We start from the raw sequence: 23456 nt of genomic DNA, 5'->3' as shown, positions 1-23456 counted from the left end.
ATTCTTTATTTTAATGGTCAGCATTTGACTGATACTAAACAGTACTGATGTTTATTTAGCTGTTTGTTTTATTTTTATTTATTCTTTATTTTAATGGTCAGCATTTGACTAATACTAAACAGTAGTACTGATGTTTATTTAGCTATTTATTTTATTTTTATTTATTCTTTATTTAAATGGTCAGATTTGACTGATACTAAACAGTAGTACTGATGTTTTTAGCTATTTATTTTATTTTTATTTATTCTTTATTTTAATGGTCAGCATTTGACTGATACTAAACAGCACTGATGTTTATTTAGCTATTTATTGTATTTTTATTTATTCTTTATTTTAATGGTCAGCATTTGACTGATACTAAACAGCACTGATGTTTATTTAGCTATTTATTTTATTTGTATTTATTCTTTATTTTAATGGTCAGCATTTGACTAATACTAAACAGTTGTACTGATGTTTATTTAGCTATTTATTTTATTTTTATTTATTCTTTATTTAAATGGTCAGATTTGACTGATACTAAACAGTACTGATGTTTATTTAGCTATTTATTGTATTTTTATTTATTCTTTATTTAAATGGTCAGCATTTGACTGATACTAAACAGTACTGATGTTTATTTAGCTATTTATTGTATTTTTATTTATTCTTTATTTTAATGGTCAGCATTTGACTGATACTAAACAGTACTGATGTTTATTTAGCTATTTATTGTATTTTTATTTATTCTTTATTTTAATGGTAAGCATTTGACTGATACTAAACAGTAGTACTGATGTTTATTTAGCTATTTATTTTATTTTTATTTATTCTTTATTTAAATGGTCAGCATTTGACTGATACTAAACAGTAGTACTGATATTTTTAGCTATTTATTTTATTTTTATTTATTCTTTATTTTAATGGTCAGCATTTGACTGATACTAAACAGTACTGATGTTTATTTAGCTATTTATTTTATTTTTATTTATTCTTTATTTTAATGGTCAGATTTGACTGATACTAAACAGTACTGATGTTTATTTAGCTATTTATTTTATTTTTATTTATTCTTTATTTTAATGGTCAGCATTTGACTAATACTAAACAGTACTGATGTTTATTTAGCTACTTATTTATTTTTTATTTATTCTTTATTTTAATGGTCAGCAATTGACTAAACAGTACTGATGTTTATTTAGCTATTTATTTTATTTTAATTTATTCTTTATTTTCTCAGTGTTTATTTCTAGAATTTGTTGACAATGTATAATAATAATGTCAAATATTCTTTGATAAAAATATTTTTTTAAGAAAGCAGACTTCTGAGTACCTTTGCATAGTCATATCGGTGCAAAATCGGTGAAAAATCCACATAGAAAAGGTCTGTTTTCATTCCAGCTCCAAAATTAACTATATCGGCCACCATATCGGTAATCTGTGAATTTTCAATCTCTAAAATCGGTATCGTCTCAAAAATCCCATATCGGTCGAGCTCTAATATCAACACGTATAATTGAGAACCAACTGATATACACCAAGTCTAAATAAACTTTTTAATGCAAAGAGGAACTTGACGATAGATTTGATTAATATGACTGATAAACGCCTCCCATTTGTAACCTAGCACCCCTCTCTCTACTTATTTGCTCTCAGCGCCCCCTGGCATCCTTTGACCGCCCGATTTGAGAACCCCTTCTGTAGATCATCTCTTTTTCCTTGTATAATCTCCATAGATTCACTGCATCACAGATATAATTTATCCATCAGACACTATTATTTCAATATTGAGTTAGTCCAAGGCTATCAAACAATACTACTATACAACCTTTTTGCAAGGCATGGAGAAATAATGAGGAGACAAGGCGTAATATAGTAAAGATAAGAACATGTCTTGTGCCATGTGTAAAACCACATTGCCATGGGTGGGATGAGGATAAAGGTGGTTGCTGTCAACAAGGAAAATGATGAAACTCTCATTATAAATTTGATGAAAAACAGAGCAAATGTGGTTGATATATCTAAAAAAAAAAAAAAAAGAAATTCTTAATCAGTTTTTTTGTCTTGTTTTCCAGTAAAAATATCTCAACATCCTTAAAGAAAGATACATTTACCTGAGAAGCAAAACTGTGTAGCATAATAAGAACTGTTTTTAGAGAACATATCTTTAATTTATTGTATTTTTCTTACCCAACTGACTAATTGTTTATGTTTAGTTTTAAGCATAAAACTCACTAAATTTGGTAAAATTTACGCTTAACACAAGAAAACATTTTTTTGCCATCCAACAGGCAAAAATTGTAAGTCTGAGAAATCATAAGAAACATCAACATAAATTTCACAGAAAATTTATTTTTGTAAACAATCTTTCCTCTCAAGAATTGTTTTTTTTTTTTTAAGGGTGTTTAGATATGTAAACTGGAAAAATAAAATAAAAAAACTGTAGAAAGTTTTCTTTTTTCACAGTGTTACTGTTCATTGTTCTCAAGTGAAATTCAAGTGAATGTGCATGAGAGAGGAACATGGGAAAAGATGAGGAACAGAAGGAAGTCTTGTATGGAAATTATGTCATTAAAGGGAGGAATTGGAGGAGAAAATGAGGGGATGTTCTGGGCTGGTAGGAGAGATGTCTTCTGTGGTGAGGCCACAGCAATGCTCTATATTTGAAAATCAGTACTGATTCTGTCAGCTCCAAATAACACAGCCTCAGACAAAGCCAGTGGTTCACATGGGAGAGGAGCGAGGAAGATATGGGAGAAAGCGAGAGAGAGACAGGTGTAGGGAGAGAGAAAGAGAGACCTATGCGAACAAGATGCAGCAAGGAGCAAGCATATTACTTGCATACAAACCAAATAACTATGGACTTTCCATTGACTTCTATTGCTTTTACAGTATATTGAGTTAATTATATTTTCTATCCCCTACCCCTAAACCTAACCCTCACACAACCTTGCATTTTTACATTTTCATTAGAACATTATTTAGGTTGATTATTAAGCAGTTTTGCTCATTTCTGTTGGCTGGTCCCCACAATGTACTGTAGGCAAAACCTGACATCGATTTTTGTCTTTTATTAGTGTTGTTTAATATGGTAAGCATCAGTGTTATTTATTGGTCATAGTTGGAGTTATGGATTTGCCATAGCAACCACTCAGAACACCATAGGAACTGATAGCAAAACACACAAAAAACCCCCCACAAAACTCCTTTGCAACCACATAGCAAAGCCTTAGCAACTACCCTGAGCACCCTATCAACTGCACAGCAACACACTAAAAACACTCAGAACTCTTTGCAGCCGCATAGCCATGCCCTCCTAGCAACCACCCATAACACCCTTGCAACCACATAGCAAAACACTAAAAACATATTTACAGCTATAATATGCTTTGGTTTTCTTTGTGCTGCTACGTCTTGCGAAATGTTTGTGAGACGTAGTTGCACAAGTAAATCTAAAGCATACTTTAGCAGTAAAGAATAGTTTTTAGTATATTTTGTCATCAGCGCAGTCCGCACGGACTGTCCGCTTGCATCCCAGTTTTTGTAACCTCGCACACCTGTGTGAATCAGTGCATGTCATCTGCGCATGTGCCTGGAGTTGACTGTGCTAAAGAATGTCACAAAGCAATCGTGCAAACGTGGAATGCTTTACCAATTGAAAATAGAAAAGCACCAAGCATTTACATTTTTAAAAAGCATTTGAAGACATATCTTTTTAAACTAGCTTTTGATTAATCAATTTTATGTTTTTTATTGATTTATCATTATATTCAATTTGTATGTTTTTAATTTGTTTTAATTCATTTTATTGTATTTTTTTATTTAAAAAAATAAAATTATTTTCTTTTTATTACATTATCTTTGTACTGTTTCATTTTTATTGCAATGATTTTATTTTTTTTCCTTTTTCTCCCCAATTTGGAATGCCCAATTCCCAGTGCACTCTAAGTCCTCGTGGTGGCGTAGTAACTCGCCTCAATCCGGGTGGCGGAGGACGAATCTCAGATGCCTCCACGTCTGAGACCGTCAAACCACGCATCTTATCACGTGGCTTGTTGAGCGCGTTACCGCGTGTGGACATTGGCTTCACGCCATCCACGCACAACTTACCACGTGCCCCACCGAGAGGGAGAACCACATTATAGCAACCACGAGGAGGTTATTGGATTCAAATTCGCGAACTCCAGGGGTGGTAGTCAGCATCTTTACTCACTGAGCAACCCAGGCCCCTGAATTCTATGTTTTTATACCTGTGAAGCATTTTGAGCTGCATTTTATGTATGAAAGGTGCTATACAAGTAAAATGTATTATTATTATGTTTGTGTGCATGCGTTGAACGCGTCCATATGGGCTCACGGTGAATAGTGCATACTTTAAAAGGCTAGAATGCTTCACCGTTTGAAAGACATAACGGCATGTTAGCAACAGCAAAGCAACGCCCTGGCAGCCACCCACAACCTAGCATCATGGTGGCAACTTCTGCACGAGCATCTACAATTTCTTACAAAATATAAAAATCTAGTTTAATTTTCTGCTCTAAACTGAATACACATACGTATGTGTTTTCTGTGAGCTAGCAGATATGTTGACATCAAATCAGTATCCTTGCCAAAACAGACAACAGCACAGTAGTTCTCGAAACACTCAATTACGTTGTTGTTTTGAAGTAGATTAATTACTAAAGTTCGATGAGCGCCACACGGAGACCGTGGCAATTATGCGCAGCTTACAATGAAAGAGTTGAATTGTCAAAAACATGCCGCCTGTTCAGAGCCTGAGTGAGATAAATATGCTAAAGTCTGCACTTTTTCACCACCTTCTTTCTTCAGTCAGCTGCTGTTTATAATGGATAAGAGTGTGTATGTGTGTGCTTTACCTCATGCCCTGTCATTGTGGTAGTGTTCAAACCTGAAAGTTACAGTATTGGAACATTGCGTTAGGTTGGCACTGACTTTCACTGGCATAGTTTTATGTAGCACTGCACTAATGGCCTTGTTCTGGTTTGGTGATCCAATCACAAGTAGTCAAAGACTAGTGGGAGTGGGAAAGTGGGAATCTTTATGTACATCACCATTTTATTTCGATTAAGGGGTCACTATCCTAATCAAATCAAAATATATTATTTCTAAACTTCTAATAAACTTAAATCAATAGTTTTTTTAGTTTTTCATCATTAAATTTGATTGCATCATTGGCGATGTTTCAACCATATCTCTCCAAGTACCAAATATTAGCTGTTTTCCCTTAAAAGACATTTGTGATGCTCAAAAGTAGTTAACACAAACACACACCAACACACACACATACACACACATGTTGGTGCAGCTATCCTTATGAGGACTCTCCATAGACAACCCTAACCCTAACCCTAAACCTAACCCTCACAAAAAACATTCTGCATTTTTACATTTTCAAAAAAACATTGTTTGGTATGTTTTTTAAGCGATTTGAATTATGGGGACACTAGAAATGTCCTCATAAACCACATTTATAGCATAATACCCCCCCCACACACACACACACACAAACACACAGTACTATCATGAACTGTTAATAAAAGGTAAATTCTGTTACCCTGCATTTAAACAGTACTCAAGTGACAATAAACTGATCCTGATGAATAGAATGAACTTCAAACCTGCATGCTCATTGTTAACAGTAGACTGATGAACAGAACCATAACTGCATTTACATATGTAATGTCAACCATAAGTCAAGTCATTTTTATTTGTATAGCGCTTTTCACAACTCACATCGTTTCAAAGCAGCTTTACCGGAAATCATGCATTAATAAAAATTAAACTGTAATATCTATAAAGTCTTAGAGTGATCATTGTGTAGTTTGATTAAATATGATTGTAAATTGTGTATAAAAATTAAATAATAATTGTATTTGGAACACAAAACTCCATATGTTGGTTAATGGAGAAAAATAATCTTGGAAGAAATCAGGCTCACTGTGCAGGGCCAGTTCCCCTCTGGCTAACATCATGAATATAATGCCAATATTAGTTATTTGTGTGCAGTGCAAGTCATGGTTTAAAATGTGTAAATTAAGTAAGCGTTAAGGTCCAGTGTTTAAAAAAACAAAAAAGATTTTTTATGAACTTTAAGATTAATAACTGTCTTAGAAGTCCATCCTGGACCAGGATATCATATCATAAACATGAGCTGTTTTCACTTATCAGACATTTGGGAAGCTAATGAGATAATTGGGGATGTGCTTTACTCCTGATAAGAGTTTTAAAGTCTGGGTTGATGGTAGACAGAGCTACTCTAAGATCATGCTCAATGTCCAGCCTGTTCATCTGATTTGACTTGAGCTAGACCAAAGCAGAAAAGCCACTTTCGCACAGATACTGTAGGTATAGGGTGACCAGATGACCATGACAAAAAAATCGGGACACAGCACCCTGAAAAAAATAAATAAAATAAGATAAATAAATAATAAAACAGTCAATTACAAAAAAATTTAAAATAAATAAAAACATTAAAAAAGTAAAATTACAAATTAACAGCGGACGTCTGTAATATTTATAATCGATGTCTATAGTTGTGTCTACTGTGTTTACACTGCCATTTCACTTTATTAATCTTGGAATTTTGGAATAGTTGGCAAAATACAACAGATTGTTATGCTATATTACTCTCTTGAATTAAAAAGATGAACAATCCGTTCACGTTATGTCATTTTATTTGTTCTTCTGAAGTATATGTCAGAAAATGCGGGGCTGCACTTTTCCTAACCAAAAGAATACACAATCCTTTGTTTCTTTTTAAATAAATAAACGCTTGACCGCATAAAATACGCTTGAGAAAAACATGCATGAATGCATATGCACAACAGGCAGCTTTATCTGAGGATGTGAACCGCATCGTCTCATTTCGGGTTTCTTGGACCAAAGACTTAAGACACGGAGAACTTCAGAAACAACAATAATTAAAGTGCTCACAGACAGCACAGATTCACAGGATTATTACCAGCATGTCAGTTCGCAGTGTACTACCTTTACCTAGGTTGTTTTTTCAGGGCATTTTTTATAGAAGATAAAAGACTCCTTAATCTTTATTGCCGCGGGAATGCGCAGTCCGGAAAAAGTCTGGAAAAAATACTGATATGCCTGTTTCAAATGGGATTAAAATCAATGAGAAGCTCTGGATATTATTACATTGCCCCCCATCCCCATATAAAACGAATCTTATCTGAATAAGTTTTATGACATCACATGGCTTGTTGACATAGGGCTGCGACTTTACTGATGGTAGGCCTATGCCAGAGGATGTATATTATAGAAAGGGAATGCATTTTGTGTTATTTGATTATCTTGACCTGTGCTGTTCGACTGTTATCATCCCTCCCTCCCTGGTTTTTGGCTTCTATAGCAGGTGAGTAAATGTTTCTTATGGGCTGACACACAGCAGCAGAGGTGGGAGGGTGTGATGTGGGGAAAGTTTGAGAAAGGTAAACAGTAGCTGCAGGTATTGCTTCAAAAAGGGGTGGTCACTCCAAACTGCCATTGAAGATATAGGGAGCCCCAAACCTAACCCTTTCCCTAACCTTAACCATGAGTGGAAGTGCAGCCCCCTTTTGGAGCTGGCGCAACCCCCTTTTGGAGTAACCACACCATCTTTTGGAGTATCTCTGCGCTCTTTCGTAGATTCCGCCCCCATTTGGAGGTCTCCGACCTGCAGCTATACCTCTTGGAAAGTTTAGCACAGCAGGAAAAACCCCGCTGATTCTGAGACTATGAGAATTAACGATTATCTCATTGTTATTCGTCGCAAGTTTCTCATTACAGAAAAAGCACGAAGCGCATCAATGATACATTTTCGTAAAATATTAGGCTAAGTGTAAGACTGATTATCGGGACAAAATGCGTCCCGACTGTAACTCCGTTGGGACGTGGGATGCGGCTCGTAAAATCAGGACTTCTGGTCACCCTATGTAGGTAGTGCTGAATGGTAGGATGATTTTGATTGCATAAGTGGTAAGGGAAGGGTACTCAGCCATCACATCACTGCACCAAAACTGGGGGAGGCTTACCTCACTGAATTTCTTTTTCAGCATCTGATCACATGACAGCTCCACCAGCTAATTCTCTTCGTTGGCTGGCAACTTGACGCTTTCCATGTCAGTTCCAAAGGGATCACAAATTCAGTGATCATCTCTATGTTTCTGTGGGAAGTAATCATTAAACTGCAGTTTAGTGAGATGAGCCATGTTGTGCTTCATGACAAGCGTTGAGAAACATGTCAAGCCTGTCTCTGCAAACATGATTTCCCCACAATGCGATCTTCATTTTGAATGCAGCGACTTTGTCAAATTTCATCATTAAACAGATCAGCATATGGAGAGTTATTCTCCGATATGAAGGCAGCGATTTCTGTTTTAAGTTCGTACAAACATGACAACACTTTTCCCCTTAAGAGCCAGCGAACTTCAGAGTGGTACACAACCTGCATGTGCTCTGAGCTCAGGTCTTTGCACATATTTTTAAAACACCAGGCATTCTTTGCACTTCGTTTAATATGGTTCACCATTTTGACAACATCTTCAATGTTTCATCAAGCACTGGCAACATGTTCTTTGCTGCTAGTGTCTCTTGATGCAAAAAGCAGTGATTCCAGGTCGCGTTTGGTGCCCTCTCAAGAATTCTCTTCACCACCAGTGTTTTCCGGTCATAGAGGCAGCGCCATCAGTTGTGATTCCCACACATTTTCCCCAGCTCAGGCTTATCGAACCAAAGTACATAGTCACAGTGCTGAAAATTTCCTCTGCTGTTGTAGTGGTGGGGAGATCTCTGCTGCAGAGAAATTGCTCCTGCAAGTCCCCTTCCCAAACAAGTCTCACGTAAACAGGTAAAATCGCATGGTTAGCAATGTCTGTGGATTGATCCCATCTGTAAAGCACAGTAAGTGCTTGCCTCTTTGCGAGCTGTGGTCTGTTGTTTAATGTCATCAGACATTTTTTCAATGCGCCTACCTATGGTATTATTTTACAGTGGTATGGTCTTCAGCTTATCCCCGCCACAGGTTGATCTAGCGCCTCTCTGACCATGTCCATGGCTGCAGGTAAGAGAAGCTGTTCTGTTGTTTTGTGGGGTTTCTTGGCCTTTGCAATATGGTGAGCTACGTAGTAAGATGCGTAGAATGCCTATATTTGGTTTTAACATGATGATGTTAGGCACTTTCGTGATGCCCTCAGCTCCTGGAGTCGCCTTTGAAAATACTCAACAGGTTTGTCTTTGCAAGCTGGGTGTTTTGTTTCTAAATTACATTTCAATTTGGATGGTTTTATGCTCTCTTGTGAGAGCACTTCACTACATACCCCTCACTACGGTTTCGGGCCCTTTTTGTCATCAATATACGTGAATCCATATTTCACATATATGGGTCATACTTGCGCTTTGCCATATTTATTGCAAAAAAAAAAAGTATGCAACCTTGTCATCTCTTAATCAATCTGAGGTAGCTATGGCAACGGTTAGCGTACTAAACATCTTTCACGCATGTCTTTCAAAATAAAAGTCAGCAGCAGATACACGTTTAAATGTTTATTTTATTTGATTTTTTTTAACACAACCCACTATTGGGTCGCAACCCATCAGTTGAGAAACACTGAACTAGACAACATCTTGACTGTTGTGCCATGTCTCGCTGTTTTTTAACGCCTTGTGCCATGAGTGCCATAAGAAGGTGCACAAGTTAAAAAAACGCATCTCGAGGTACCTGCGTTCTGTTCCATTCTAGCTTTTTTCAGAACACACAAGAACGTGTTCTATCTGAACAACCCCTAAGATGATTCCATTTCCTAAGGTAATAGAATTAAGGTTGGAAGTGAAAATGCTGACTCTGAGTCTGTGGTTTAGTGATGGACACTGTGAGCAGCATTTGATATCAATCAAGGAAGATGTTCTTGGTGAAGATGCCAATGCAGTGTTTTTTCAAGCTGCCTTATACTACAGTAGTCCACACTGACATACAGTTTGTTTTTCCCTCAACGCATTCTCCCTACTGCAGCTCGGCTAGTCCTGAGGTGCTTGTTTTCAACCCCTCCTCCATTTCCCCCCCCTTGTAACAGCTTGTACCGCCTGCTTGCATTTTCATTTGCCTCCTGTGTTCCACTCTCCCTCTCTTTCTCTCTCTTTCTCTCTCTCTTCCACCCTCCCTGCTGTGTGAGATTGTGAGGGCAGAATTGCTCTGTTTTGCTTTGATCCCTGTGTGGTTTAGCGGTGGCATTGAGCCCCAGTTGGTGGTTTTTGTTCTTCTGAATGGATCAGGAAAAGGCCACCAACCACAGGACGATGCTTTGAGAGAAGACTGAGGTCTTGTTCTCTCTCTTGAGCTCAGAGAGAATGGGATTGTGTTAAACAAATACCACTAACTATTGTCCTGAGGAAGGTAAGAGGAATTTAGGCTGTGATTTTTTTTAAAGAGATGCGTGCTGATACTTTGATGATACGTTTATTTTTCTTACCCCATTGGCAACTTGTTTTAAGCAGCATACATTTTCTTGTTTTAAGCATAAATCGAACAAAATTTAGGGTGTTGGTCTGAATGCAGGATTGTTAGAGGTTGATTTTACATTGTTATCAACAATGTTGTACTACAGCTTTGATTAGCAAAACCACATGCTGGTGTTTTGGGGTTTTTTGGTTGTTTTTGTTTCATTATTCATTGTGGAATCACTGTTTCTCTGTGTTACATGTGGCCTCAGGCTCACCGCTTCAGTGCTGTAGTGATCTATCTGTCACTTTCTGAAGAGGCTGTACAGATGAAATCTGAGAGTATGAGGATCACTGGGTCACAGTTGACAGTTTTTTGTATTGAATTAAATGAATTACCCACACAGAACTTGTGTACAGTTTCTGTTTTATCTTCAAGTCATCTGAATTGTTTGAAATTTGCTGTGGCTATTTTATGTAGCCATTAAGATACAGTCAATGGGAAATATCATCTGATGACTCATTGACCATCAGTATTTCAGCTCTTGAGCCACTTTACTGGTTGGTTTTACAGGAATTTCCGACAGCCCAAAATAGGGAATGAATATAAAATATACTATACCTATACTGCAGTGACTGAATTGTAATTTTCACATTGCATGTTTCTATTGTACATTGTTATATACATACGTATGTTTTCCAAACCAGCACATTCTCTAGATCGCTTGTAATATAGTGCTATGATCTTTACAAAATGTACCATGGTGTACTACCTTTTTTAATTTTATTTGTTATACATGTACCCTGGTAGAACCTTGGTATTCTTTGAGGTACCTTGGATTGCCATGCAAATACCATGGTGCATGAATATGCTAATCAGTCAGTACTATGTTATGTATCAAAGTACCATGGCATTACCATGTACTACCACTGTAGACTTAACTTTCTCATATTATTGCATTCACACAGTTTTAAAATATAAATTTCAATGTCTAGTATACTTTATGAATTGTAATTTGTTTACAGAAGTTTATCTCATTATTATTGTGCACATACGCTGTGCATTGTCATAATGTTATTAAATATTCCTCTAATCTAAACTGAGGATATTCACATTATGATTTTTTAATGTACAATTTTTTTTTTTACCACATATAAAGTAGAACTAACTTAATACATACATATAACTTTTATGTTGCACCATGTTATCTTACTACACACATTTAAGTGTTTTAGGCCTTTTTCATTATGCAAATAATATTGTAAGTTCATGATCTTTTTACATTTCTGTGCCTCGTGTTATAACGCAATTTAAGACTACTGGCCATTATCATTTTGTTATGTTTTAAAGGTGCACTCAGTAATATTTTCCTCACTAAAAAGTTTTACTCCTAAAGAAATGAATTGTAATTTTGAAATATATGTATAAAATCATGAGCACTCACATGAGATGAAGACTCCAGTCATATCAGTAACATTTTAAAGCTGTTTTATTCTACATGGAGAGTCCCCTCACGGTGGCTGCCATGTTGAGGTCACATGACCTGCTGAATACTACTTGCTTAATCTCAGTAACTGCTCTGTTATTGGACCCTGTTACTCAAGATTTAAAGTAATAGTGACTGACTATGAATAGTACATTTCTACAATGCCATTTGAAACTGAAAACTATTGATTTTGAATAATGCTGCATCCAGGCCGCTAGGTGTCACTGTAAGTCTAAGGTGACACAAACAAAAAAGTTACAGAGTGCACCTTTAATTCTGGCTAGGCTATTATATATTGTGATGACTAATGAGTGTTAAGGCTTGGCTAAGCTATGTTTACACTGCAAGTCAAGGGTTATTTCCTTTACTTTTCCATTTCTCCATTATGCTCAACATTCTTGGTTTCCCTTGTTCTCTCTGTTTTGCAGGGTTCAGCCGATTCGTACACGAGCAGACCTTCGGATTCCGACCTGTCAGCGGAGGAGGACCGCGAGGCGTATCGGCATGAAGCCGAACGCCAGGCCCAGCTGCAGCTTGAGAGAGCCAAGGTTTATCAAGCTCTTCTCTAATGAGTATTAGAGTGCTAAAGTGTCAGTCAACATTTTGCAGTGCTAAAGTGCCAATCAACACACACACAGAGAGTGGATGTAGCTTTAGATATTTGTTAGGATATTTTTATGATAATTGTTTATGTTCAAGGGCATAGAATTGGCTTAAACAATGTGAAAGCATTTACCCATGTTTCCATTGATCATGGTTTAAATATCAGGGGGTTGTACTTGCTTGTTTTAATTACTGAAAACCCGGAATCTACGCCCCTGCTTTGGACGAATGTGTTGCTGAATTAAAAAATGCACGTTAATGAAGGTACTGAAGGGGGTCCACAGAGAATATCAACAGAAGTTAATAGTATGTATACAGCATATGTAGTATATACTGTATAGTCTAATATTATATAGAACTATATTTTTAATTCACAAATGAAGGCAGCATTAGAGTGAATGAGTTCTGCTGAAGCACACACACACACACACACACACTGTGGTGTGATTATTAACACTTGATTTTTTCTGGCAGTCCAAACCTGTAGCGTTCGCAGTGAAGACAAATGTAAATTATTGTGGAGCTCTCGATGAGGACTGTCCTGTTCAGGGTGCTGCCATAAACTTTGAAGCCAAAGACTTCCTGCACATTAAAGAGGTAAGCTACATGTCAGTGCAAACAAACATTTGAAAGGTATTATAGGTCAATGCTCTTGGCTCACAATGCTAGCTTATAATCCCAAGTAAGGATGTCAAAAGTACTGGTACTTTGGTACCAGTGATGGACTGGCCATCTAGAGTGCCGGGACCTTTCCCGGTGGCCGGTTGAGTATTGGGCCGGTCAGTCGCCCCACTCTTATTTATGAAGCGCTGCCATTTACTGCTGTGCAAGGAAAACACCAAATACTTGAAAAGTATAACGAATAGCCGCTACCTTATTTAACTGCACAGCGTGAGAGCAGAGCGGGACCGGCACTCCTGTGCAACGCATCCACTGGCCGCGAGAGCCGTGCGGGACTGGCCTTCCTGTGCAGCACTGATGATTCGCTCCGTGCAAAGCTCTTTGAAACCAGATTAAACAGCCCCGACATTCTAAACAGCAGTGACGAGGTAAACAGGAAAACTTTGTACACAACCAGTAGAACCAAATACCTAGCAAACCTAACAGTTACTAAGTGCTGACTGACAGAGGGCTACTTTCAAACGCTCACGTGTGTTTTGGTATGCATATTCTGTGAAGAGAGAAAAAACCTAGACTCAGCACAATGAATGGAACAGAATATTGGTTTCATGAGACACCTTTTTTAACTTGACACAGTGTCTTAAATTTCATCGCTCCTGCGTGAGACACTGTAAAAAAAAAACAACAAAAAAAAACAGTGAGACACTACATAGCAAAGACGTCCGTCTAGCGCATGTTTACATAGAAAACAACAAAAAACTGTGCAGATGCTTTTGGTGTAACAAGCCATTATATATACATTATACTCTAATCATTGAGCCTGTTTACATGCACCACAATACACAGATGACTCCCAAAAAAATCATCTTATTTTTAAAAATCTGACAAAGCAAGAAAACTGAGTTTACATTAGATTTGAAATAATACGTTATTCTCTGCTTTTGACGTCAAATCATGAAGAGGCATGTGCACAGCACTTGCGCAACTAATGATTATTTTGATAATCGATTAATATAATGATTATTAGAACGATTATTCCACTATTCAGCGATTATTGCAACGATCAATCATTAGATCTTAACCGATTATTCAGCTTGTGCCCCGACTTAAAAGTTTGTATTAAACGTGCTAACTAACAATAAAGAGGACAAAATCATCTTTTAAAAATACCTCTAAATGACATTCTCTGAATTAAAAGGAAAAAAAAAACTTTTTATTAAGTTTAATTCAGTAAAGAAATTCACTGTACTGTTATCAAGTGTTTTTGTCTTGTTTTCCATTTAAAATTGTCTAAAAATCCTTAAAACAAGATAATATTTTTTTTTCTCCCCAATTTGGAATGCTCAATTCCCAATGCACTTTAAGTCCTCGTGGTAGCGTAGTGACTCGCCTCAGTCTGGGTGGTGGAGGATGAAACTCTTTTGTCTCCGCGTCTGAGACCGTCAACCCGCGCATCTTATCACGTGGCTTGTTGAGTGCGTTACCGCGGAGACATAGCGCATGTGGAGGCTTCACGCCATCCACCGCGGCATCCACGCACAACTCACCATGCGCCCCACCGAGAACAAACCACATTATAGCGACCACGAGGAGGTTACCCCAACGTGACTCTACCCACCCTAGCAACCGGGCCAATTTGGTTGCTTAGGAGACCTGGCTGGAGTCACTAAGCACGCCCTGGATTTGAACTTGTGACTCAAGGGGTGGTAGCCAGCATCTTTACTCGCTGAGCTACCCAGGCCCCGAAACAAAATACAGTACATTTACTTGAGAAGCAACATATAAGATATTTAGACTTGCTTTAAGAGAATGTATCTTAAATATACGTGTATTTTGTATATAAGTGTATTTTTTCACTTGGTTATACTTCTGCGAGTGCAGTAAAGACAAAATTTACAGCGGTGTGAAAAAGTGTTTGCCCCCTTCCTGATTTCTTATTTTTTTGCATGTTTGTCACACTTAAATGTTTCAGATCATCAAACAAGTTTAAATATTAGTCAAAGATAACACAAGTAAACACAAAATGCAGTTTTTAAATGAAGGTTGTTATTATTAAGGGAAAACAAAATCCAAATCTGCATGGCCCTGTGTGAAAAAGTGTTTGCCCCACCTGTTAAAACATAACTTATCTGTGGTTTATCACACCTGAGTTCAATTTCTCTAGCCACACCCAGGCCTGATTACTGCCACACTTGTTCTCAATCAAGAAATCACTTAAATAGGACCTGCCTGACAAAGTGAAGTAGACCAGAAGATCTTCAAAAGCTAGACATCATGCCGAGATCCAAAGAAATTCAGGAACAAATGAGAACGAAAGTAATTGAGATCTATCAGTCTGGAAAAGGTTATAAAGCCATTTCTAAAGCATTGGGACTCCAGAGAACCACAGTGAGAGCCATTATCCACAAATGGCGAAAACATGGAACAGTGGTGAACCTTCCCAGGAGTGGCCGGCCGACCAAAATTACCCCAAGAGCGCAGCGACGACTCATCCAAGAGGTCACAAAAGACCCCACAACAACATCCAAAGAACTGCAGGCCTCACTTGCCTCAGTTAAGGTCAGTGTTCATGACTCCACCATAAGAAAGAGACTGGGCAAAAATGGCCTGCATGGCAGAGTTCCAAGACGAAAACCACTGCTGAGCAAAAAGAACATTAAGGCTCGTCTCATTTTTGCCAGAAAACATCTTGATGATCCCCAAGACTTTTGGGAAAATACTCTGTGGACTGACAGGACAAAAGTTGAACTTTTTGGAAGGTGTGTGTCCCATTACATCTGGCGTAAAAGTAACACCGCATTTCAGAAAAAGAACATCATACCAACAGTAAAATATGGTGGTGGTAGTGTGATGGTCTGGGGCTGTTTTGCTGCTTCAGGACCTGGAAGACTTGCTGTGATAAATGGAACCATGAATTCTGCTGTCTACCAAAAAATCCTGAAGGAGAATGTCCGGCCATCTGTTCGTGACCTCAAGCTGAAGCGAACTTGGGATCTGCAGCAGGACAATGATCCAAAACACACCAGCAAGTCCACCTCTGAATGGCTGAAGAAAAACAAAATGAAGACTTTGGAGTGGCCTAGTCAAAGTCCTGACCTGAATCCTATTGAAATGCTGTGGCATGACCTTAAAAAGGCAGTTCATGCTCGAAAACCCTCCAGTGTGGCTGAATTACAACAATTCTGCAAAGATGAGTGGGCCAAAATTCCTCCACAGCGCTGTAAAAGACTCATTGCAAGTTATCGCAAACGCTTGGTTGCAGTTGTTGCTGCTAAGGGTGGCCCAACCAGTTATTAGGTTTAGGGGGCAATCACTTTTTCACACAGGGCCATGTAGGTTTGGATTTTATTTTCCCTTAATATTAACAACCTTCATTTAAAAAGTGAATTTTGTGTTTACTTGTGTTATCTTTGACTAATATTTAAACTTGTTTGATGATCTGAAACATTTAAGTGTGACAAACATGCAAAAAAATAAGAAATCAGGAAGGGGGCAAACACTTTTTCACACCACTGTATATTCAAGATCTATTCTCTAAAAGCAAGTCTAAATATCTTATATGCTGCTTCTCAGGTGAATGCATCTTTTTTTAAAGGATTTTTAGATATTTTAAAATATTTGTATTTTTAATATTATATTCAACATTCTGAGATAAAAAAAATGTCTTCTGCATTATAGCTGCTAAAGAAAATGTACGTTGTTTTAAAGGAGTTTTATATGTTTATATGGGAAAACAAGCAAAACAAAAACAAATCAAAGTATTTTGTTGCAGTGTATGATGGGGCGAAGACTACCCTCTCTCACCTTTCTATTCACTTCAATCCATCTTTAACTCACAAAAAAACAAACTCTCTCGTATTAATAAAGCTGCGTATTGCCAATTTTCTTCACGATAAGAAATGCACAGTGACACATATTATGATTCAATAAGTTGCCATCGCGTTATAATCTAACTGCATTAAGCGTGCGTGCTCGAGGGATGCGTGTCCCGAGTCAGAGTGTACATCAGCCGGGTGCAGTTTCAATCTCTCCCCCTTAGATCGGGACATTCGCCCAACTCATAGAAGAGGTGCTGACTGCACAGAGAAATGCCAGTTTCGGAGTTTGTAGTTATTTACATGATCTGCTGCCGTATTATTTGAACTTTAATAAAGTTATAACACATTAAATATAACTGCATTTAAGATGTAATGCCGGGGTGTTTCATTTAAAGATGCTCGAGATGCTAGTTTTGCTCCAGCTCCACTTATTCCACAACGAGAGTGCTTCTGTATTTACTTATTTTGTATTTTTGTATAATTCCCTCGTAATTTGTGATCTACATCACCTGAAGTTGTTTGGAAAGTTTAGAGTGCATCTGGACTGTGAGCTGTGTAATTCTTCCTCTTCTCAGTCAGGCGTGAGCTGCAGCGCTGCTCTCGCTCGTCATCATTAGAGTTTAATGTGATCTCATGTTACGTTAAATGAGATCAAACGACTATTCAACAATAGTAAATGTTTTATTGTCGACGTTGTCGATAACGTTGGCTAATCGTTTCAGCCCTACTTGCGCACATTGGATAAGCCTGTAAGAATGCTGTTTAAGATGTTTAAATGCAACACAAAATCGGGGCAACTGGCAAAATTCTACCCTTGACGTCCGGTTTATTCTTAAACTGTTTATGACCTTACACCAATAAATGAAAGCCGTATTGCTTTTACATGACCACACATGTTGTCGGCTTATCAAGTATAATCAGTGTAATAATGTGCATGTAATCCCTCATGCCATCCCAGATGTGTATGACTTTCTTTCTTCTGCAGAACACAAACAAAGATTTTTAGAAGAATATTTCAGCTCTGTAGGTCCATACAATGCAAGTGAATGGTGACCAACACTTTGAAGCTCCAAAAAGCACATAAAGGCATCAAAAGTAATCCATACGACTCCAGTTGTTTAATCCATGTCTTTTGAAGCGATCCAATAGATTGTGGGTGAGAACAGATAAAAATGTAATTCCTTTTTCACGGTACATCTTGCAATTCCAGTCTCTAAGCACGATCGTGATTTCAAGCTTGATTTTCAAGCTTCAGGTCACCATTCACTTGCATTGTACAGACCTACAGAGCTGAAATATTCTTCTAAAAATCTTCATTTGTGTTGTGCAGAAGAAAGACAGTCATACACATCTGGGATGGCATGTAAGTAAATGATGAGTGATATTTCATTTTGAGTTGAACTATTAATATTAGTCAAACAACAATACTGACAAGAAACAGATAATCATACACTTAATTTATTTCTTTATTACTGATTGTGTATTTGAATAATGATCTGAAAAACTTGAAGCAACATGCCATTATTTTGATTTTACTTGATAACATTTATATTAAAATGTAACTTTTAAATTAAGCAGTCTGTTCATTAATTTTTGCTGCTGTATCATAATTTGTATCAAGAATCGTGAAATTTCACTGGTATTGGTACTGACAATGAATTTTTGTATTGTGACAAATTTTAGTTTTTTTTTTCTCTTGTGTGTGGGTGTTGCAGAAGTACAATAATGACTGGTGGATTGGAAGGCTGGTGAAAGAGGGGGCAGACATCAGCTTCATTCCTAGCCCCCTCCGACTGGAGGCCATGAGACTCAAACAGGAGCAAAAACAACAGAGGTCTCTCTCTCTCTCTGACACGTTCATAGCATTTCAAGCACAAAACTTTTCTCTGCCTCAATCATAGTATCAACACATGACTGTTAGTATTGCAGTGGCTAGTCTAAGCCCACAAACCATTCACAGACAATCTGATGCATACAGCACCAAAATGTCAAAAGCTATTGAAAGTAGCAAGCTCCAATTTGATTGACTGCATGCTACGCAATGTCTGTGAACAAATTTGCACAAGCTTTTTTAGTCCAAAATGAAACAAAGTGTATTGTACTAGGTACCAGGCTGCTCCAATGAGCGCTTCTGAACAAAAGCTAGTCCCTGAATTTACCAAAGTTTGGTAGAGTCATGGCAATGAATCAGTTTGTAGGAGCATGGTATTAATTGTAACATGAGGCAGTTAATAGTAGCATGCTAACATGATATTTCTTCGAGCACATCTGATTTGTATGCATAAAATGGAAAGACCACAAAGCTGAAAGAAATAGTTTTGTCTGAGTAGTTGACAAATGAAAATTCTGTTTTTAATTCACTCACCCCAATTTTTCTCCAAACGCTTATGATATTCTCTCTTCTGTGGAACTTAAAAGGTGAATTTTTAAAAGTCCTTAAGGGTTTATTCACCATAATTACAGTGAATAGTCTAGTCTGTCAAAAAACACCATAAAACCACAGTAAAAGTAATCAATATAACTCATATGACTCGATCAAATATGGCGGCTACTTAGATCATTTCAATCCTCATTGGTGTTATCGACGTAGCCTCCATACTTCATTTCAGCGCTTTATTAATTCAAGATTTTATGTGAGACTGAATAATAACTTCCATGTCGTTCTGTTCATGATTGTCTGGCTTCAGAAAACTTGGAATATAGTGCAAAAGTCTAATAAACCTTTTGCAAAATTCACCTTTTGTCTTTCACAGCAACATTTGGGTGAGTAAACAATGACATAATTTTAATTTTGGGGTAAACAATTCCTTTAAAACACATTTCCTGCTAATTTTTACACTTTTGCACAGTTTACTCCCTAGCTCAGTGAAGGAATGTGTTATTGGCTGCTCTGTGATTGTGATAATGTTGTTTCTGTCTCTGCAGGAAAAGTGGCAACTCTTCCTCCAGTCTGGGTGATATGGTATCAGGAGGTTGGAGATCCACGTCGCCATCTGCAGGTGAGAGTGAGTATGACAGGGCCTGAGTGACATGCTGCTTTGGAGGGAGGGGTGTGTGTGGCTGGAAATACAACCCCAAATGAGCGTAATGTCAGTAGAACTGAAGTTGATCATTGAGTTTATTCTCCCCTTGATTTTGTTCTTAGTCTGTCCTTCTCTTCTAAACATGCATGAGATATTCTGTCACAGGTTAAAGGAATAGTTCAGCCAAAAATTTAATTCTGTCATTATTTACACAGCCTCAAGTCTTTCCAAACCCATATGCTGTTATTTTATCCGTGGAACACTCAAGGGTATATTTTCGCTCCAAAAAGGTAACCCCCCACCCCCCACCCCCCCAAAAAACAAAACAAAACCAACCAACATTAAAGTATCATAAAAGTAGCAAACAGCATTGATTCTTGCATGTCATAACTACTGTACAGAATATGTTGCATGTCAGTTCGAATATGCGGGATGGATTTTATGGGCTACCATAAATTTTTAGGAGCTTGAAAGTCATGGTCACTATGAAAAATTAATGGTTGAATGGAAAAGAGCTACATGAACATTCTTCTAAACATTTCCTTTTGTGTTCCTATGAAAAAATGAAAACATAAGGGTTTGAAATGACATGAGGCTGAGTATAGAATTTTAAGGACAGATTTGTTTTATTTTTTGGGTGAACTATGTCTTAGATTCAATTGTCAAATCCAAACATCCACCTATGAGGTCCAGGTTACAGTAAAAATATTATAAGCAATTCTTCATAAATCTTAAATCTTCTAAAAGCTGATCTTGATGTGTGTTCTCTCATTTTCAAAAGCCAAGCAGAAGCTAAAGCAGGTAGGTGTGTTGACAAAGCCATTGTTTGTGTGTTATGTAGTTGAAGAGAGTCATACACATCTGTTCTAATTTCATCTTTTACTTTCTTGTGATTGGTCAGGCAGGATGTAAGATTTTTGATTTGTTGTGAAACTCATAGCAAGTATAAAGGAACCCTTTGGGGGTTTTATTGAGGTTTTATGCTGCCCCAAATACTTTTGTATGCCAAATGGGATTAGAGTGTTTGTTTAACTGCCTGGTTTATGGATGTGTGCTTGTGTGCTTGACAAATAGAGTGCACATGTAAAATCTTTAAAAAAAAATTCTGGGTTCAATTCAGCTTAAAGGAATATTCCAGGTTCAACACAAGTTAAGCTCAATCGACAGCACTTGTGGCATAATGCTAATTACCAAAAACATAATTTCGACTCGTCCCTCCTTTTATTTAAAAAAGCAAAAATCTGGGTTATATTGAGGTACTTACAATGGAAGTGAATGAGGTCAATCCGTAAACATTCAAATACTCACTGTTTCAAAAGTATAGCCACAAGACAAACAATATGCATATTAACATGATTTTAGTGTGATAAAATCACTTACGAACCTTTTCTGTGTAAAGTTATAGCCAATTTTACAACTTTGTTGCCATGACGATGTAATGCTGTAAACCCTAAAATGACTGTAGAAATGGCAATTTAAACAACTTTACAGCTCAAATAATGCATGAGTTTTAATAGAAGAATTAATTTAAGTGCTTTTATGAAATTATAAGCTTCACATTTCTGCCTTTAAACCCTCCAAAAAAATTGGCCCCATTCACTTCCATTGTAAGTGCCTCACTGGAACCTCGCTTTTTGCTTTTTTTAAAGAAAAGGAGGGATGACTCAAAATAACTTTTTGTGGTAATTAACATTATGCCACAAATACTGTCAGTTGAGTTTAACTTGTATTGAATCTGGAATATTCATTTAAGTTCTGTTGACAGCATCGGTGGCATCTGTGCTGTTGATTTCCATGGAATATAATTTTTGTCATAGTAATGTTCTTATAACGGAAGTCTATGGGTCAAGTCATTGCATTAGAAAAGGTATAGCCACAAGACTTACATATGTGTTAACATGACACTAGCATGATAACATCGCTAACAAACTTTCTGTAAGGTTATATCAAGTTTGCAACTTCTGTCATGACCATGAAAAGCCGGTAAACACAGTAACGTTTGCATTATATGTGCATAGAAAACACAAAGGGACTATTTACATTGAGAAATGCCATCCAGACAAATTACATGGGCAAAACAAAAACAGAAGTTCATCTGTCAAAAATAGAAGTCCCAACACTAAAAGAATAATTTAGACAGCTTTACTGTGCAAATAACATGCACTTTTATGAAGTGCTTAAAATAAAATTGTAAAATACAAGTGCATGTTTCTTTTAAACCCTCCGGAAAGCCTTGCCCTATTGACTTCCATTGTAGTGCAATATTTTAAATGTGATTTTTGAAAACTGAAGGTCCAGTCAAAATAATTTTGTGTGATATGTATTCATTATCATGCCCATTTATATGTGTTTATGTGGTTTATCAGTATTTTATTTCTAAGATGTTATACAAAATGGATTTACAGTTGAATCTTATCCTAGTGTTCCAACATTTGAGACTGAAAAAGGGAAACATTTTAAAACATGAATAAAATGTTGATTTTCAAGCCAATAAAGACAAACTGGACAAAATTTTTAATCTAGTTGTAAGTTACCGTTCTGTGTTATTACAGTAATAATAATGTTGACTTGCTGCTTTAGCTCTGTGTGACTAAATCATCTGTTACAGTGCTGCTCTTGTCTTTCTGAATTAGACTGAACACGTTCCTCCTTACGATGTAGTGCCATCCATGAGACCTGTGGTTCTGGTTGGGCCTTCACTGAAGGGCTATGAGGTGAATGCTAGACATCAAACAGCCCTCTGTATGCCACACTATAATAACAAATGTGATCACATGTGTATGTCTGTTGACAGGTGACAGACATGATGCAGAAAGCCCTGTTTGACTTTGTCAAACATCGTTTTGATGGACGGTGAGTTTGAAAAGACATTTTGACCTTGTCACATTTCTTATCTGTATACATATAAGAGATCAAAACACAGGTAGAAGTTTGTTAAGTGTTTTTAAATTGACAGGATTTCTATAACCCGGGTTACCGCTGACCTTTCTTTGGCCAAGAGATCAGTTCTCAACAAGAGGCCCATCATGGAGAGATCCAACACACGAACCAGTCTGGGTGAGAGCATCACACACTAAAGACACACTTTGAACTCTGGGCCATTTTCTTTGGCCTTATGTTTTGGTTGTCTGTTTGTGCTGTCAGCGGAGGTCCAGAGTGAGATTGAGAGGATCTTTGAACTGGCTAAAACCCTTCAACTGGTGGTTCTGGATGCAGACACCATTAACCATCCTGCACAGCTCGCTAAAACATCACTAGCTCCCATCATAGTGTACGTCAAGGTCTCCTCACCAAAGGTACGCCCCATGAACACATATGTGCACCATTTATCACTGTTAAACCACCCTTAGTGGTGGATGTCACCAGAATATTTTGTTTTGAGATGCTGGAATGTTTGTGTCCCTACCAAGCCTTCTTAACTAGCTTAAAAACCTCTTAAACCCAGAGCGGCCCAGTACCTTGGAAAAAAAAAAAATATG

General features: G+C 37.3%; 1 protein-coding gene across 2 annotated transcripts in view; it reads left to right on the top strand.

The window, feature by feature from the left end:
- Nucleotides 1-23456, top strand: part of LOC127419234 (voltage-dependent L-type calcium channel subunit beta-3-like) — a 105287-nt gene that overhangs the window by 50630 nt on the left and 31201 nt on the right. The window contains exons 3-11 of one of the 2 annotated variants that reach the window (XR_007893626.1): nt 12341-12460; nt 12990-13112; nt 18670-18788; nt 19880-19959; nt 20759-20778; nt 22611-22691; nt 22772-22830; nt 22934-23034; nt 23122-23273. Coding sequence is in view for 1 of the 2 variants with exons in the window: in XM_051660478.1 (XP_051516438.1) it covers nt 12341-12460; nt 12990-13112; nt 18670-18788; nt 19880-19953; nt 20759-20778; nt 22611-22691; nt 22772-22830; nt 22934-23034; nt 23122-23273 (849 nt within the window). In the remaining variant the exon portion in view is untranslated. The remainder of the gene's footprint in view (nt 1-12340; nt 12461-12989; nt 13113-18669; nt 18789-19879; nt 19960-20758; nt 20779-22610; nt 22692-22771; nt 22831-22933; nt 23035-23121; nt 23274-23456) is intronic. The other variant, XM_051660478.1, reaches the window with a different exon arrangement.

This window comes from Myxocyprinus asiaticus, chromosome 28, assembly GCF_019703515.2.
Source record: "Myxocyprinus asiaticus isolate MX2 ecotype Aquarium Trade chromosome 28, UBuf_Myxa_2, whole genome shotgun sequence".
Lineage (NCBI taxonomy): Eukaryota > Metazoa > Chordata > Actinopteri > Cypriniformes > Catostomidae > Myxocyprinus > Myxocyprinus asiaticus.
This window is presented reverse-complemented; position numbering and strand designations above follow the sequence as displayed.